At 42.2% G+C, this 15,619-nt stretch overlaps 1 protein-coding gene across 2 annotated transcripts in view; it reads right to left on the reverse strand.

The window, feature by feature from the left end:
- Window positions 1-263: 263 nt before the first annotated feature.
- LOC135515978 (metabotropic glutamate receptor 8-like) overlaps window positions 264-15,619 on the reverse strand; it is a 235,676-nt gene continuing 220,320 nt past the window's right edge. Inside the window, exons 9-10 of one of the 2 annotated variants that reach the window (XM_064939888.1) lie at window positions 2,609-2,852; window positions 264-1,015 (exon numbers count right to left, since the gene is read on the reverse strand). In XM_064939888.1, coding sequence (XP_064795960.1) covers window positions 966-1,015; window positions 2,609-2,852 — 294 coding nt within the window. In that variant the 3' untranslated portion in view covers window positions 264-965. Of the gene's footprint in view, window positions 1,016-2,604; window positions 2,853-15,619 lie in introns of both variants that reach the window. The other variant, XM_064939889.1, reaches the window with a different exon arrangement.

Consider the following 15,619-nt stretch of genomic DNA (forward strand, 5'->3'; position numbering starts at 1 on the left):
TCTGGAAGTCGCTAGCAAGGTAGCCAACATTAGCCAGTTAGCTTGGGTGCTTGACTGCTGTTGTTAGGACAGAATGTTCGGATCAACCCTACTCCTTGGCCAGAGTGTCCAGTGTGTTACTTAATTTCCCATTGTTCCTCAACGCCATGTCAAATTTTGCTACAGAAAACCGAATCTAGCAAGTCGGTCACTAATATAGTAATAAACAAAAACATATACAATTGGTGTCTGCATTGTATCTTAAAAGCATAAGCACAAATCTATACATTTGCAAAACATTCCTTTATTATAAATAAATCATTTGTATAAAAACTGGCATGCTTCAACCAGGGCATTTACAGATTCACAACCCAGGGCTACCCATCCAGTTAGCCATTCGATACAAGAGACAAACTTTCTGAATATGCAAGGTCGCACGACAGCTGGGACAAGAATGAAAAAATCTTCACAACCACAAAAATACTTACAAGTAGAATAACAATAAACATCATGGTCGATTCTCATAGTTTCTTCTATTTTCTCTTTTAAATATTTTTTACATTTTAAACTCTTTTAATGTCTTTTAATCTCCCATATACCCTTATGTATAACTTTTACACAGTTTTGTTTTGTTATGTTTTTCTTCTTTTATCTTCCCTTTTTTCTCTGGACCATATAGCCTGCAGTGGATTATTTTTAAACCATTGTCTTCACGGTTAGTTCAAAGTTTATGGCAGGACCGTTGTGCTGTGATTTGCAGGAAGAGAGCGAACGGGGCCCACTGATTGGTGGTTGGTCTTTGTGGTTCCGCCTCTCTGGTGGTAGTAGGTTTGATGCCGTCAGAACAATATAAAATGTCTCATGCTTGGTTACCGGTGGCGGTGGGAGCTCCATCGGTCGGTCCGTCTTTTCGTCCGTCAGTCCGTCATCTGTCTGTGACAGCTCCTTTTCTCAGCCCTCCCTCCACTTTGGTGCTGTTCAGATGTTCAGATGGCATGATTACTGTAGCTGACATATGTTGTCTTAGTTGATGAAGCTGCCAGGAGGGGAAAAGGAGGGAAGAGAGGAAAGGAAATATATCAAGGGATATATATTTCCTATTGACCGTAATATTAGTGCACACCTGCGTCTGGGGTCTGAGGCTGTGTTTATCAAGTCCATTATATGTCCCCTGTAGCTGTTGGTTGTAAATGTCAGTGGTTTTTAAGCGACCACGGACCGCTGGCACTGAGCTATCGTCAAGACGGTGCCCTGTACCCGCCTTGTTTATATGAGGATTGTCAGAGAGAATGTGTCAAACTGTAGGAATCAAAACTGTTCCAACAGTTTCTTCTTCACACAACACAAACCCTAGGCAGATAGCATGTGAAAATATTGTCTCAGGCTGGGGTTTGTGAAACTTAACTCTGTATGAGTCCAGTCAGTTGTGCCAATGAGTGAATAGATGTGTGAGTGACCTGTGCTGTTTGTTGTGTTGTTGTCCGTGTGTTGTTGTTCATGTGTGTCCGTGCAAACGTGTGTGTGCATACATGTGTGTTATTGTGTGTTATTCAAGCCGACCAAACTGCTGACTGCGAGACTTCTTCGCGTTCAGGTCTGTGATGAAGAAATCATTCAATCTGCTGCAGTTCAGAACACAGAAAATGAACCCTAATTACTCCAAACATTCCAGAACCTTCTAAACCTCTCAGAACACCCAGATCAACTCTGTGCTAAAATAAATGCTTTAAACACCCACTCTGAGTCTCCACGGGAGAAAGATTAACATTTCCAGGTCGTAGTGTTGAAGAGGCCCGACTAGCTCCGCACACAACAAAGCTTTGAAGTTTACGTAAGCTGTTGCACATAGTTAAGCTGAATGGGAAGCTCATTTGAACACTCTGTATGTGCTGTAAACAACAGTGCTAAAAAAAACAGGTTGCAGCACTCAAGCTGCTCCATCAAGAACATTGTTTACAATTCAGATGACATTTTTATATATTAAAAGTACTGATATTTGAATGAGAGATATGATAAAGGCCCAATTTACATGTAACTACTGATATACTGTAGTTGTCGAGATTATCAAACGGTTGGTTATATCAGTCCAGTTGTATAGATTATTTCTGTTGTGTGTTAGTGTGGATCTATAGATTTGTTTTTTTTCTATGAGTTTAGGTATATAGTTTGGGAGTTATATTAGTGTAGGCCAGGGATTATCAACTAGATTCAGCCACGGGCCGGAATATAATTACAAATAACTTGGAGACAGCAAATTGACCGCAAGAAGCCCAAAAATATATGTTTGGCTAAAACATAATAATTTCAGAACTTACTAACATTTGTATACGATCACGTGTCTCTCTACTATGTGGGAATACTTGATTTCCAAAATGTTTCATTCATTGGAGCCGATTTCCTGGTGTTTTGACAGTCTTTTATGTCCAACAATGAAATTTCAACAAACACTTTATTTTATTTATTTTTTTAAACTTGGGGAGCCAAATAAAACCATTCATCCCACGGGCCGGCAGTTGGGGTACCCTGGTGTAGATGTATATATGCATACTGTTAGTATAAGTGTATGCAATATATCATTAGATATCTAAGTGTATTATGTATAGGTTAGTAAAGGTGTGTTCTTACTCACTGTTGGTCTCCATGCTCTCACACAGCTCCGTCTTGACCTCTCCGTTGGGTCTGTCGCCCCCCTTTTGCAGCTTGCCTGACATGGCTGCGGCGGTGACGATGGCCTTGAAGCTGCGTTTACGCTTGGGGATGTTCTGCTCAGGGTGGAAGATGATGACGTAGACCTTGGGCATGTACAGCATCCCCAGAGAGACAGAGGCGCTGAGGCTGAGCGAGATAGTCAGGGTGGTGGTCTGGATGTACATCTGGAGAGGAGAGGAGGGAGGGAGGGAGGGAGGGCATCAATATACTGTAACCATTTTACAAGTGAAATAGCCATTCTGCTAGTTTTGCACTTTTTCAAAAACTACACACTGGTAGAAACTAAACACTAACAACTGTACATTGACCAATCTACACTGATATAAGCCATACGCTGATATAAACCATAAGCTGATATAAGTCATATGCTAATACAAACCATATGCTAATACAAACCATAAGCTGATATAAGCCATATGCTGATATTAACCATAAGCTGATATAAATCATATGCTGATATAAATCATAAGCTGATATAAAACATACACTGATATAAACCATACGCTGATATAAACCATAAGCTGATATAAGCCATACGCTGATATAAAACATAAGCTGATATAAACCATAAGCTGATATAAGCCATACGCTGATATAAGCCATACGCTGATATAAACCATAAGCTGATATAAGCCATACGCTGATATAAACCATAAGCTGATATAAGCCATACGCTGACATAAACCATAAGCTGATATAAGCCATACGCTGATACAAAACACAAGCTGATATAAGCCATACGCTGATACAAAACATAAGCTGATATAAGCCATACGCTGATATAAAACATAAGTTGATACAAACCACAAGCTGATATAAAACATAAGCTGATACAAACCATACGCTGATATAAAACATAAGCTGATACAAACCATAAGCTGATACAAACCATACGCTGATATAAAACATACGCTGATACAAACCATAAGCTGATACAAACCATACGCTGATATAAACGATACACTGATAACCCTACACTGTCTACTATACTTTGTCAGAAATTATACTTGACAAAATCCCTTTGGTATCATATCACCAGGTGGTACGTGCGCGCGCGCACACACACACACACACACACACACACACACACACACACACACACACACACACACACACACACACACAGACCCCTCCACCATCGCAGGGATTTCTCTCAAAGCGCAACCACTCATCTGTGTCCATCCCTGACTATAGCATGGCGCAGGAATCACAGCTAGCAGATGGCCAGTCACGCTGCTTCAGTCACAACAGCACAACACAGCCCCGGCTAGCCAGCATAGCGTTCCGCTGAGGAGGAAAACAAACCAGTGCTCCACCGCCCCCTCCCTCGCCAAGAGAGAACAGGCGTAAACAAGATTACACATGTCGACAGTAATACCAATTTACGGTATATTCTCTCTAATGAGAGCATCCGGAAAGAAGATGAGAGAAGGCTTAGACGTTGAAATGTGTGTGCGTGTGTGTGTGTGCGTGTAGGGTGGTGAAAATTACCCAAACATTATGTTGAGTTTAACAACAAACTACATTCATCAATCTGACTCCATTATCACATGAATGCTATTGGTCCATAATCGTATCCAATGGGCATAGCCAAGGTATGCAAACCTTGCAATCATCACTCGGAATACTATAAGATGCACAAGTCTAGGTTTACCTTCATGCGATTATTAAGAGGGCGAGGGACAAGGAGCTAATGTATTGCAATCAATGTCCTAGCATTTCATGATTGAGTTAAACTTGACTCAGAGACGCAGCGTTAGAGACCAAGCATTGATGCTTTGTCTATTATTAATAGCGTTTACCATTAGACATTTCACCAAATAATAACTCAAAGAATATTACTCAGAAATGTGAGTACTACAGTTCGTATCCATTTTAAAGTATCCATAATTATTACAGTTACCCAATATGAATACAATTAACAAATGGTAGACACCAGAAATCTTCACATTCAAAATTATACAAAATATCTTGAGTCTTAATGGCATAGAAAACCAATGACAACATGATCTAAGTTCAAAACCATTTTTTATTCTTCCAAGAATGCCAACTCCCAGTATCTCCTATCGTTTAATTAACAACAGTTTGCATGGCCAAAACATTCAAACAAAAGGCATAGAACTTCACACTCCTTCTCTAATGTAATAACCACACCGTCACACCTGTGTCGCTCCTCTCTGAACTATCCGCTGTCAAGCAAACAGAGTAACACAGACTCCCTGTAACAATAAATCCATAGCACTTACAGTAGCATGAAACATATCAAAATGCATAGCTCTTTAGGAACTCTTTAAATAATCCAAACATGACAATTTATTTCACAAAGTAACGTTCATTTAGTCGTTTCAAGTTTCATCAAGTCTTCACCTCTCCTGGCTTCAGTGACCTTAGGACTTACGTGGTGTCACATGTGCTCCCTCTCCGGCTGCTCATTAAGGCTCACACCTGCTACCATCGTTTCGCTCACCTGCGTGTCATCAGGCTCCCCTGGACTCCATCACTGCCCTGATTACCTTTATATATGTCTCTCCCTATGGTTCCTTCCCCAGTCGTTTCTGTTTCATGTTATGTTGCGTTTATTTATTAAAACACTCACTCCTTGAACTTGCTTCCTGACTCTCAGCGCACGTCGTTATATGTGGGAATGTCTCTTCATCGAGATTGCCACAGATAAAGGTGTGTTTTTAGCCCACAGATGGTCAGTCATTCAAACAATGCCAGAAATCGTGACTGAGTCATCACGCTGGGCCAGCAAGTCGCTAGACGCATCTTCATCACTGGCCTTCATCATCGTTCACGAGTTCACTCTCTCTACTTTCCACTAGGTGTGTGTGTGTGTGTGTGTGTGTGTGTGTGTGTGTGTGTGTGTGTGTGTGTGTGTGTGTGTGTGTGTGTGTGTGTGTGTGTGTGCATAATGCATGTGTGTGTACAGTGTGCTCTGACAATGTACTAAAGGTGTAGACTGGTACACATTTCTAGGCAGGCCTTGAGGCCTGCATACCACGACTTTGGCATGGAAACAGTGAACTCCGTGTCAGTGTGTGTCAGTTAGCATTATAGGTGTGAGTTAGCTAGAGGGCTAATGTGATGCTCAATTAGCCGTTACAGGATAGGCACTGTTTGGCGTAGCACAGAGAATTTTCAAACCATACTATCTTCGTTCGGCCAATTGATCAAGACAGGTGTGTGTCATCATGACATGCTGCACTTTAGGGTGGACCCATCTTCCTCAATGAGAGAACATTTGAAATAGACAAGACGGCAGCATAACATTGTTTTTGAAGCAAAACATTTTGATAACGAAGCGTTTTCAAATTCAAACAAACCACCTCCAAGATACATGTTTGGCCGAATCGAGAACGAAGATAGTATCACCAAGTTAAGGTTGGTCAAAAATGCTTTATGCTACGTCAAACAGTACCAATCCTATAACGCTTAATGGAGCATCACATTAGCCCGTTACGATCTGCTAGCGACAGGTAACTGCCAAAATAATGGAATCACTTGAGTAAATGAGGGATACAAAGTATAGTGAAAGCAGGTTCTTCCACACAGGTGTGGTTCCTGAGTTAATTTAGCAATTAACATCCCATCATGCTCAGGGTCATGTATAAAAATGCTTGGCAGGCCATTATTTTGGCTACCATGGCTATGCCGCCATTGGATGACAATGCCCCCATCCACAGGGCACGAGTTGTCACTAAACGGTTTGATGAGCATGAAAACAATGTAAACCATATCCCATGGCCATCGCAGTCACCAAATCTCAACCCAGTTGAACATTTATGGGAAACCTGGAGTGGTGCCTGTGGAAGACTGGTGTGAGTGTAGAATCCATGTGTGAGCAGTTTCTCAATGCCAGCTAGGTGTGACTCAAATAGCAGGTCACCCTGTTAGCTAAGCTCTCTGTCCCTGTGACATCACTCTCCTCTCACATCAGCTCTGGAAAGTACATATCGTACCAAACACAACAACAGCTGCATAGAGGAAGAATAGGGCTAGAAGACACATGTATGCAGTAGGTGCTACTCATATAGTCAGACTAAGGTAGGGAAGAATCCTACCAAAAAATTACCATTTAATTCAAAATGTCACTGTGTCCCACTGACATTGACGTATAACTAAGGGGAATTTTGATTTAATTGCAAGTTAGGATTCACTCCTTCTTAGAGCAATACTTTTGGTGCACTATATGTGGAGAATAGGGTGCCATACGCGATTTGCCCCATTTCCCTCTTCAGTGACTCATCAAATGCTCATCCAACGACATGGACACTCAACTCCTAATATTTGATCTGAGTAATCTTCACAACGGTCTGTGTTATCTACTTTAATAGGATACAGAGCAGCTCAAGTTGTAGATTACAGCAGAAGGAGCCCTGGGTGAACGTGGGCAGGGAGAGCAGAGCACTGACAGGACGGTGTGCACATACAGAGAGAGATCTCTTCCGGTGAGAGTTTTTGTCACAGAAAGAGAGAAGGGAAAGGGAGGGGAGGATAGAAAGGGGTTGGAACAAGAGAGAAAGAGAGACAGGAAATGGGGGGGGATGGGGAGAATGAAAAAGACAGAGGTAGAAATACGGGGAGAATGAGAGGAAAAAACAGAGCGAGAAAGGATAAAGAGCAGCAAGAGAGAGAGAGGCAGTCCTCGGAGAACTAAGCCCTTCATTATAAAAGAAGCACGTCTGGAGATAGCAGTCTCCATTACACTCTGCTGAGAGCATGGGGATCCACCCAGCAGATGTTAGCTGAACAGCCACACACGCACGCACGCGCACAGACACACACACACACACACTCCCGCTCTCCCTATCTTTTTCTGTCTCTTTTATTCCCTCCCTCCCTCTCATTCTCTCCTCTCTATATCTTCTCCATCCCTCCCTCGCTGTGCAGGTATTATAGGAGGAAATGGTAAATATGTGTTTTAGTGGGGCTGAGCCGCTGTGATCTGTGTGTATATTTGCGGCCTCTACCAAAGTCACAGAAAATAGGGCAATTAGCTCCACTCTGCTAGCCATCACTGCTCTCCTTCCTATGGACTAAAGCTGTCTTTAGCGAAGTCAATACTCTAGGCTTTATGTCATTATCTCCATCCATAACCTTCACTTAAACCACAGGGTTGGGGAGTAACGGATTACATGTAATCTGTTACATGTGAGATATGTAAAAAAATAAAAAGGTAACTGTAATCCATTACATTATGAGCAAAAATATTGTAATCAGATTACAGACACTTGAAAAACTAGATGATTACTTTTAAATTCAGAAAGGATGTTTGTGGGGGAAATTTTGTTTTGTTTGTCTCAATGACATTCAAATCAGCATTGAAAAAAGTTTGTTTGTTCCACCTGAACGAGTCTGACCACAAGTCAGAGACCACTATGATGACACACTAAATGGGTTTGATGGATCGCGGGAAAAGAGCAGGAATAGGCTTTTTGTAGGCTACAGTCCAACCTAAGTCTTCCAATGGTGCAGCTGCTGTTGGCATCCAAGATTATCCAACTTGAATAAACGCTTGCAGGTAAGGATGACAGCAGTGGTGTAGTCTACGGCAATACGGATATTGCTTATTATTTTATATCTACATTAGAGTTCGACCGATTTTGATTTTTCAACGCCGATACCGATTATTGGAGGACCCAAAAAAAGTCGATACCGATTAACCGGCCAATTCTTTTTTACATTTATTTGTAATAATGACAATTACAACAATACTGAATGAACACTTATTTTAACTTGATATAATACATAAATAAAATAAATTTAGCCTCAAATAAAAATGAAACATGCTCAATTTGGTTTAAATAATGCAAAAACAAAAGTGCTGGAGAAAGTAAAAATGCAATATGTGCCATGTAAAACATTTAAATTCCTTGCTCAGAACATGAGAACATATGAAAGCTGGTGGTTCCTTTTAACATGAGTCTTCAATATTCCCAGATAAGAAGTTTTAGGTTATAGTTATTATAGGACAATTTCTCTCTATGCGATTTGTATTTCATATACCTTTGACTATTGGATGTTCTTATAGGCACTTTAGTATTGCCAGTGTAACTTTCGTCCCTCTCCTTGCTCCAACCTTGGCTTGAACCAGGAACACATCGACAACAGCCACCCTCGAAGCAGCGTTACCCATGCAGAGCAAGGGAAACAACTACTCCAAGTCTCAGAGCGAGTGACGTTTGAAACGCTATTAGCGCGCACCCCGCTAACGAGCTAGACACTCCACATCGTTTTTTTTATTTATTTTACCTTTATTTAACTAGGCAAGTCAGTTAAGAACACATTCTTATTTTCAATGACGGCCTAGGAACAGTAGGTTAACTGCCTGTTCAGGGGCAGAATGACAGATTTGTATCTTGTCAGCTCTTGGGTTTGAACTTGCAACCTTCCGGTTACTAGTTCAACGCTCTAACCACTAGGCTACCCTGTCGCCCCATTACACCAGCCTAATCTCGGGAGTTGATAGGCTTGAAGTCATAAACAGCTCAATGCTTGAAGCGTTACGAAGAGCTGCTGGCAAAACGCACAAAAGTGCTGTTTGAATGAATGCTTACAAGCCTGCTGGTGCCTACCATCGCTCAGTCAGACTGCTCTATCAAATCATAGACTTAATTATGACATAACACACAGAAATACGAGCCTAAGTCATTAATATTGTTGAATCTGGAAACTATCATCTCGAAAACAAGACGTTTAGTCTTTCAGTGAAATATGGAACCGTTCCGTATTTTATCTAACGGGTGGCATCCATAAGTCTAAATATTCCTGTTACATTGCACAACCTTCAATGTTATGTCATAATTACGTAAAATTCTGGCAAATTACGTGGCCCAAACTGTTGCATATACACTGACTCTGCGTGCAATGAGAAGTGACACATTTCTTTTAGCTAAATATGCAGGTTTAAAAATATATACTTCTGTGTATTGATTTTAAGAAAGGCATTGATGTTTATGGTTAGTTACACATTGGAGCAACGACAGTCCTTTTTCGCGAATACGCACCACGTCGATTATATGCAACGCAGGACACGCTAGATAAACTAGTAATATCATCAACTATGTGTAGTTAACTAGTGATTACGATTGATTGATTGATTGTTTTTTATAAGATAAGTTTAATAATAGCTAGCAACTTACCTTGGCTTCTTACTGCATCCGCGTAACTGGCAGGCTCCTCGTGGAGTGCAATGTAAAGCAGGTGGTTAGAGCATTGGACTAGTTAACTGTAAGGTTGCAAGATTGAATCCCCGAGCAGACAGGTTAAAAATCTGTCGTTCTGCCCCTGAACAAGGCAGTTAACCCACCGTTCCTAGGCCGTCATTGAAAATAAGAATGTGTTCTTAACTGACTTGCCTAGTTAAATAAAGGTTAAATAAAGTTTATGAAAACTTTAAATCAGCCCTAATTAAATCGGCCATTCCGATTAATCGGTCAACCTCTAATCTACATAGCTCATTGATGTGAATCACACTGCTGCTCTCATATATATCCATTGATTCTTGAAGAATATAACTTAGAAATGCCTCATGAGCTTAGTTCAACTGTCACACACCATGAGATCCCAAAATATAAAGCTTGTTTTTCTCCTATGTTTGTAAACATTGTAAATGTAAACAAACACTGTATAAGCTCATAACATGGTTAAAACGATAATTTTGATGGATGGTCAGTTCTTGCATCCATAGCTCTGTCTATTAATCTGTGTGTGGTTGCATTTCTCCAGGCCCATCCCTCAGCTTTTTACCAAAACAGAGGCCCAGGCAACCGTTTGTGGATTTTCCTTTAAACAGATGCATATTATCAAGACATCAAAGTGTCACCAACAAAGAGGTAAAAAAAATAGGCCTACGGTAACTGCAGCATAAGGCATTCATTTTTCAACATGTAAATAGCACTTTTCAATAGTGCTCAAAGCATGCAATTCCATGTGAGCACAGCATTTATTTTTCAACTCCAAACAATTAGCCCAATCAGTCCTCCATGACACAACAAAATCATAAAACAACAGAGTAGGGCTGGCTAATAAGTCCTTATTTTTGGGGTTATGCTCTCAGGTAAAACATTTTGGCTAATCCATACTTCCATATTTCCAAGTCCTATGTTTAAAGCTTGGGAAATCTTTTTGTATCCAAATGCGGCTTTAAACTTCTTCACAACAGTATCTCGGACCTGCCTGGTGTGTTCCTTGTTCTTCATGATGCTCTCTTTATTTAACCAGGTAGGCAAGTTGAGAACAAGTTCGCTAAAAAGTTTAACGGACCTCTGAGACTATCACAGTGCAGGTGCATTTATGAAGTGGAAAGACGGAGACTTGATTACACACAGGTGGATTGTATTTATCATCATTAGTCATTTAGGTCAACATTGGATCATTCAGAGATCCTCACTGAACTTCTGGAGAGTTTGCTGCACTGAAAGTAAAGGGGCTGAATAATTTTTTTGCACGCCCAATTTTTCAGTTTTTGATTTGTTAAAAAAGTTTGAAATATCCAATAAATATCGTTCCACTTCATGATTGTGTCCCACTTGTTGTTGATTCTTCACAAAACAATACAGTTTTATATCTTTATGTTTGAAGCCTGAAATGTGGCAAAAGGTCGCAAAGTTCAAGCTTTAAACATCCCAAGGGGCCGAATACTTTCACAAGGCACTGTATATACGATGTGAGCAAATGAGGTGAGATAAGGGAGGTAAAGGCAAAAAAAGGCCATGGTGGCAAAGTAAATACAATATAGCAAGTAAAACACTGGAATGGTAGATTTGCAATGGAAAAATGAGCAAAGTAGAAATAAAAATAATGGGGTGCAAAGGAGCAAAATAAATAAATTAATTAAATACAGTAGGGAAAGAGGTAGTTGTTTAGGCTAAAATATAGGTGGGCTATGTACAGGTGCAGTAATCTGTGAGCTGCTCTGACAGTTGGTGCTTATAGCTAGTGAGGGAGATGTGTTTCCAGTTTCAGTGCTTTTTGTAGTTCATTCCAGTCATTGGCAGCAGAGAACTGGAAGGAGAGGCGGCTAAAGAAAGAATTGGTTTTGGGGGTGACTAGAGAGATGTACCTGCTGGAGCGTGTGCTACAGGTGGGAGATGCTATGGTGACCAGCGAGCTGAGATAAGGGGGGACTTTACCTGGCAGGGTCTTGTAGAGGACATGGAGCCAGTGGGTTTGGCGACGAGTATGAAGCGAGGGCCAGCCAACGAGAGCGTACAGGTCGCAATGGTGGGCAGTATATGGGGCTTTGTTGACGAAACGGATTGCACTGTGATAGACTGCATCCAATTTGTTGAGTAGGGTATTGGAGGCTATTTTGTAAATGACATCGCCAAAGTCGAGGATTGGTAGGATGGTCAGTTTTACAAGGGTATGTTTGGCAGCATGAGTGAAGGATGCTTTGTTGCGAAATAGGAAGCCAATTCTAGATTTAACTTTGGATTGGAGATATTTGATATGGGTCTGGAAGAAGAGTTTACAGTCTAACCAGACACCTAAGTATTTGTAGTTGTCCACGTATTCTAAGTCAGCGCCGTCCAGAGTAGTGATGTTGGACAGGCGGGCAGGTGCGGGTAGCGATCGGTTGAAGAGCATGCATTTAGTTTTACTTGTATTTAAGAGCAATTGGAGGCCACGGAAGGAGAGTTGTATGGCATTGAAGCTTGCCTGGAGGGTTGTTAACACAGTGTCCAAAGAAGGGCCAGAAGTATACAGAATGGTGTCGTCTGCGTAGAGGTGGATCAGAGACTCACCAGCAGCAAGAGCGACCTCATTGATGTATACAGAGAAGAGAGTCGGTTCAAGAATTGAACCCTGTGGCACCCCCATAGAGACTGCCAGAGGTCCGGAGAGCAGACCCTCCGATTTGACACACTGAACTCTATCAGAGAAGTAGTTGGTGAACCAGGCGAGGCAATCATTTGAGAAACCAAGGCTGTCGAGTCTGCCGATGAGGATGTGGTGATTGACAGAGTCGAAAGCCTTGGCCAGATCAATGAACACGGCTGCACAGTAATGTTTCTTATCGATGGCGGTTAAGATATCGTTTAGGACCTTGAGCGTGGCTGAGGTGCATCCATGACCAGCTCTGAAACCAGATTGCATAGCAGAGAAGGTATGGTGAGATTCGAAATGGTCAAATCTGTTTGTTGACTTGGCTTTCGAAGACCTTAGAAAGGCAGGGTAGGATAGATATAGGTCTGTAGCAGTTTGGGTCAAGAGTGTCCCCCCTTTGACTAGAGGGGATGACCGCAGCTGCTTTCCAATCTTTGGGGATCTCAGACGACACAAAAGTGAGGTTGAACAGGCTAGTAATAGGGGTGGCAACAATTTCGGCAGATCATTTTAGAAAGAAAGGGTCCAGATTGTCTAGCCCGGCTGATTTGTAGGGGTCCAGATTTTGCAGCTCTTTCAGAACATCAGCTGAACAAAGATTTGGGAGAAGGAGAAATGGGGAAGGCTTGGGCGAGTTGCTGTGGGGGGTGGAGTGCTGTTGACCGGGGTAGGAGTAGCCAGGTGGAAAGCATGGCCAGCCGTAGAAAAATGCTTATTGAAATTCTCAATTATGGTGGATTTATCAGTGGTGACTGTGTTTCCTATCTTCAGTGCAGTGGGCAGCTGGGAGGAGGTGTTCTTATTCTCCATGGACTTTACAGTGGCCCAGAACTTTTTTGAGTTAGTGTTGCAGGAAGCAAATTTCTGCTTGAAAAAGCTGACCTTGGCTTTTCTAACTGCCTGTGTATAATGGTTTCTAGCTTCCCTGAACAGCTGCATATCACGGGGGCTGTTCGATGCTAATGCAGAACGCCATAGGATGTTTTTGTGTTGGTTAAGGGCAGTCAGTTCTGGGGAGAACCAAGGGCTATATCTGTTCCTGGTTCTAAATTTCTTGAATGGGGCATGTTTATTTAAGATGGTTAGGAAGGCATTTTTTTTTAAATATCCAGGCATCCTCTACTGACGGGATGAGATCAATATCCTTCCAGGATACCCCGGCCAGGTCGATTAGAAAGGCCTGCTCGCTGAAGTGTTTCAGGGAGAACTTTTACAGTGATGAGTGGAGGTCGTTTGACCGCTGACCCATTACGGATGCAGGCAATGAGGCAGTGATCGCTGAGATCTTGGTTGAAGACAGCAGAGGTGTATTTAGAGGGCAAGTTGGTTAGGATGATATCTATGAGGGTGCCCGTGTTTAAGGCTTTGGGGAGGTACCTGGTAGGTTCATTGATAATTTGTGTGAGATTGAGGGCATCAAGTTTAGATTGTAGGATGGCTGGGGTTTTAAGCATGTTACAGTTTAGGTCGCCTTGCAGCAGGAGCTCTGAAGATAGATGGGGAGCAATCAGTTCACATATGGTGTCCAGAGCACAGCTGGGGGCAGAGGGTGGTCTATAGCAGACTGCAACGGTGAGAGACTTGTTTTAAGAGAGGTGGATTTTTAAAAGTAGAAGTTCAAATTGTTTGGGTACAGACCTGGATAGTAGGACAGAACTCTGCAGGCTATCTTTGCAGTAGATTGCAACACCGCCCCCTTTGGCAGTTCTATCTTGTCTGAAAAGGTTGTAGTTTGGAATTAAAATTTCAGAATTTTTGGTAGTCTTCCTAAGCCAGGATTCAGACACAGCAAGAACATCCGGGTTGGCAGAGTGCTAAAGCAGTGAATAGAACAAACTTAGGGAGGAGGCTTCTAATGTTAACATGCATGAAACCAAGGCTATTACGGTTACAGAAGTCGTCAAAAGAGAGCGCCTGGGGAATAGGAGTGGAGCTAGGCACTGTAGGGCCTGGATTCACCTCTACATCACCAGAGGAACAGAGGAGGATTAGAATAAGGGTGCGGCTAAAAGCAATAAGAATTGGTCGCCTATAATGTCTGGAACAGAGAGTAAAAGGAGGTTTCTGGGGGCAATAAAATAGCATCAAGGTATAATGTACAGACAAAGGTATGGTAGGATGTGAATACAGTGGAGGTAAACCTAGGTATAGAGTGATGAAGAGAGAGATATTGTCTCTAGAAACATCATTGAAACCAGGAGATGTCATTGCATGTGTGGGTGGTGGAACTAATAGGTTGGATTAGGTATGGTGAGCAGGACTAGAGGCTCTACAGTGAAATAAGCCAATAAACACTAACCAGAACAGCAATGGACAAGGCATATTGACATTAAGGAGAGGCATGCTTAGTCAAGTGATCAAAAGGGTCCGGAGAGTGGAGAGGTTGGTTGGGGGTCACGGCGATTTAGACAGCTGGCCAGGCCATCGGTAGCAAGCTAGCATAGGATGGACGTCTGTTATTAGCCAACTCTTGCGTTCCGTCAGTAGATTAGTGGGGTTCCGTGTGGTAGAGGGGATTAATCCAAATCACACAACAACAAAAATAAAAACAATAGATATAGCTAGAGGCCCAAGAAGAAGAAAAAATAACAATAACAAAAATAAATAAATAAATTGTCCGATTGTCTATTCAGATAGCAGCCGATAAGACAGCTAATGGCTAGCAGGCCGCAGATGGGCACCCAGGCAACGTCACGACGGAGGATCCAGCCGGATAACTCCTTCGGGTAGATAACGTCGGCAGTCCAGCCGTGAAGGCCTGGTGGGGTTCCGCGTAGGCAGCAAAACGGGTCCGGATAGGTGACTGCAGCCCAGGAGTGATTGATGGAACTCCTCAGCTGGCTAGCTCCGGAACAACTGATGTTTGCTCCGGAATCGACGAAAGCTTTAACTAGCTTCTGATTAGCTTCTGGATTGGCTTCTGGTTAGCTGCTGGCTAGCTCCTGGCTAGCTTCTGGCTAGCTTCTGACCTAGCTTCTGATTAGCTTCTGACCTAGCTTCTGGCTAGCTTCTGTCCTAGCTTCTGATTAGCTTCTGACCTAGCTTCTGGCTAGCTTCTGGCTAGCTTCTGACCTAGCTTCTGATTAGCTCCTGGCTA

Source organism: Oncorhynchus masou, chromosome 27 (assembly GCF_036934945.1).
Source record: "Oncorhynchus masou masou isolate Uvic2021 chromosome 27, UVic_Omas_1.1, whole genome shotgun sequence".
Classification (NCBI taxonomy): Eukaryota; Metazoa; Chordata; class Actinopteri; order Salmoniformes; family Salmonidae; genus Oncorhynchus; species Oncorhynchus masou.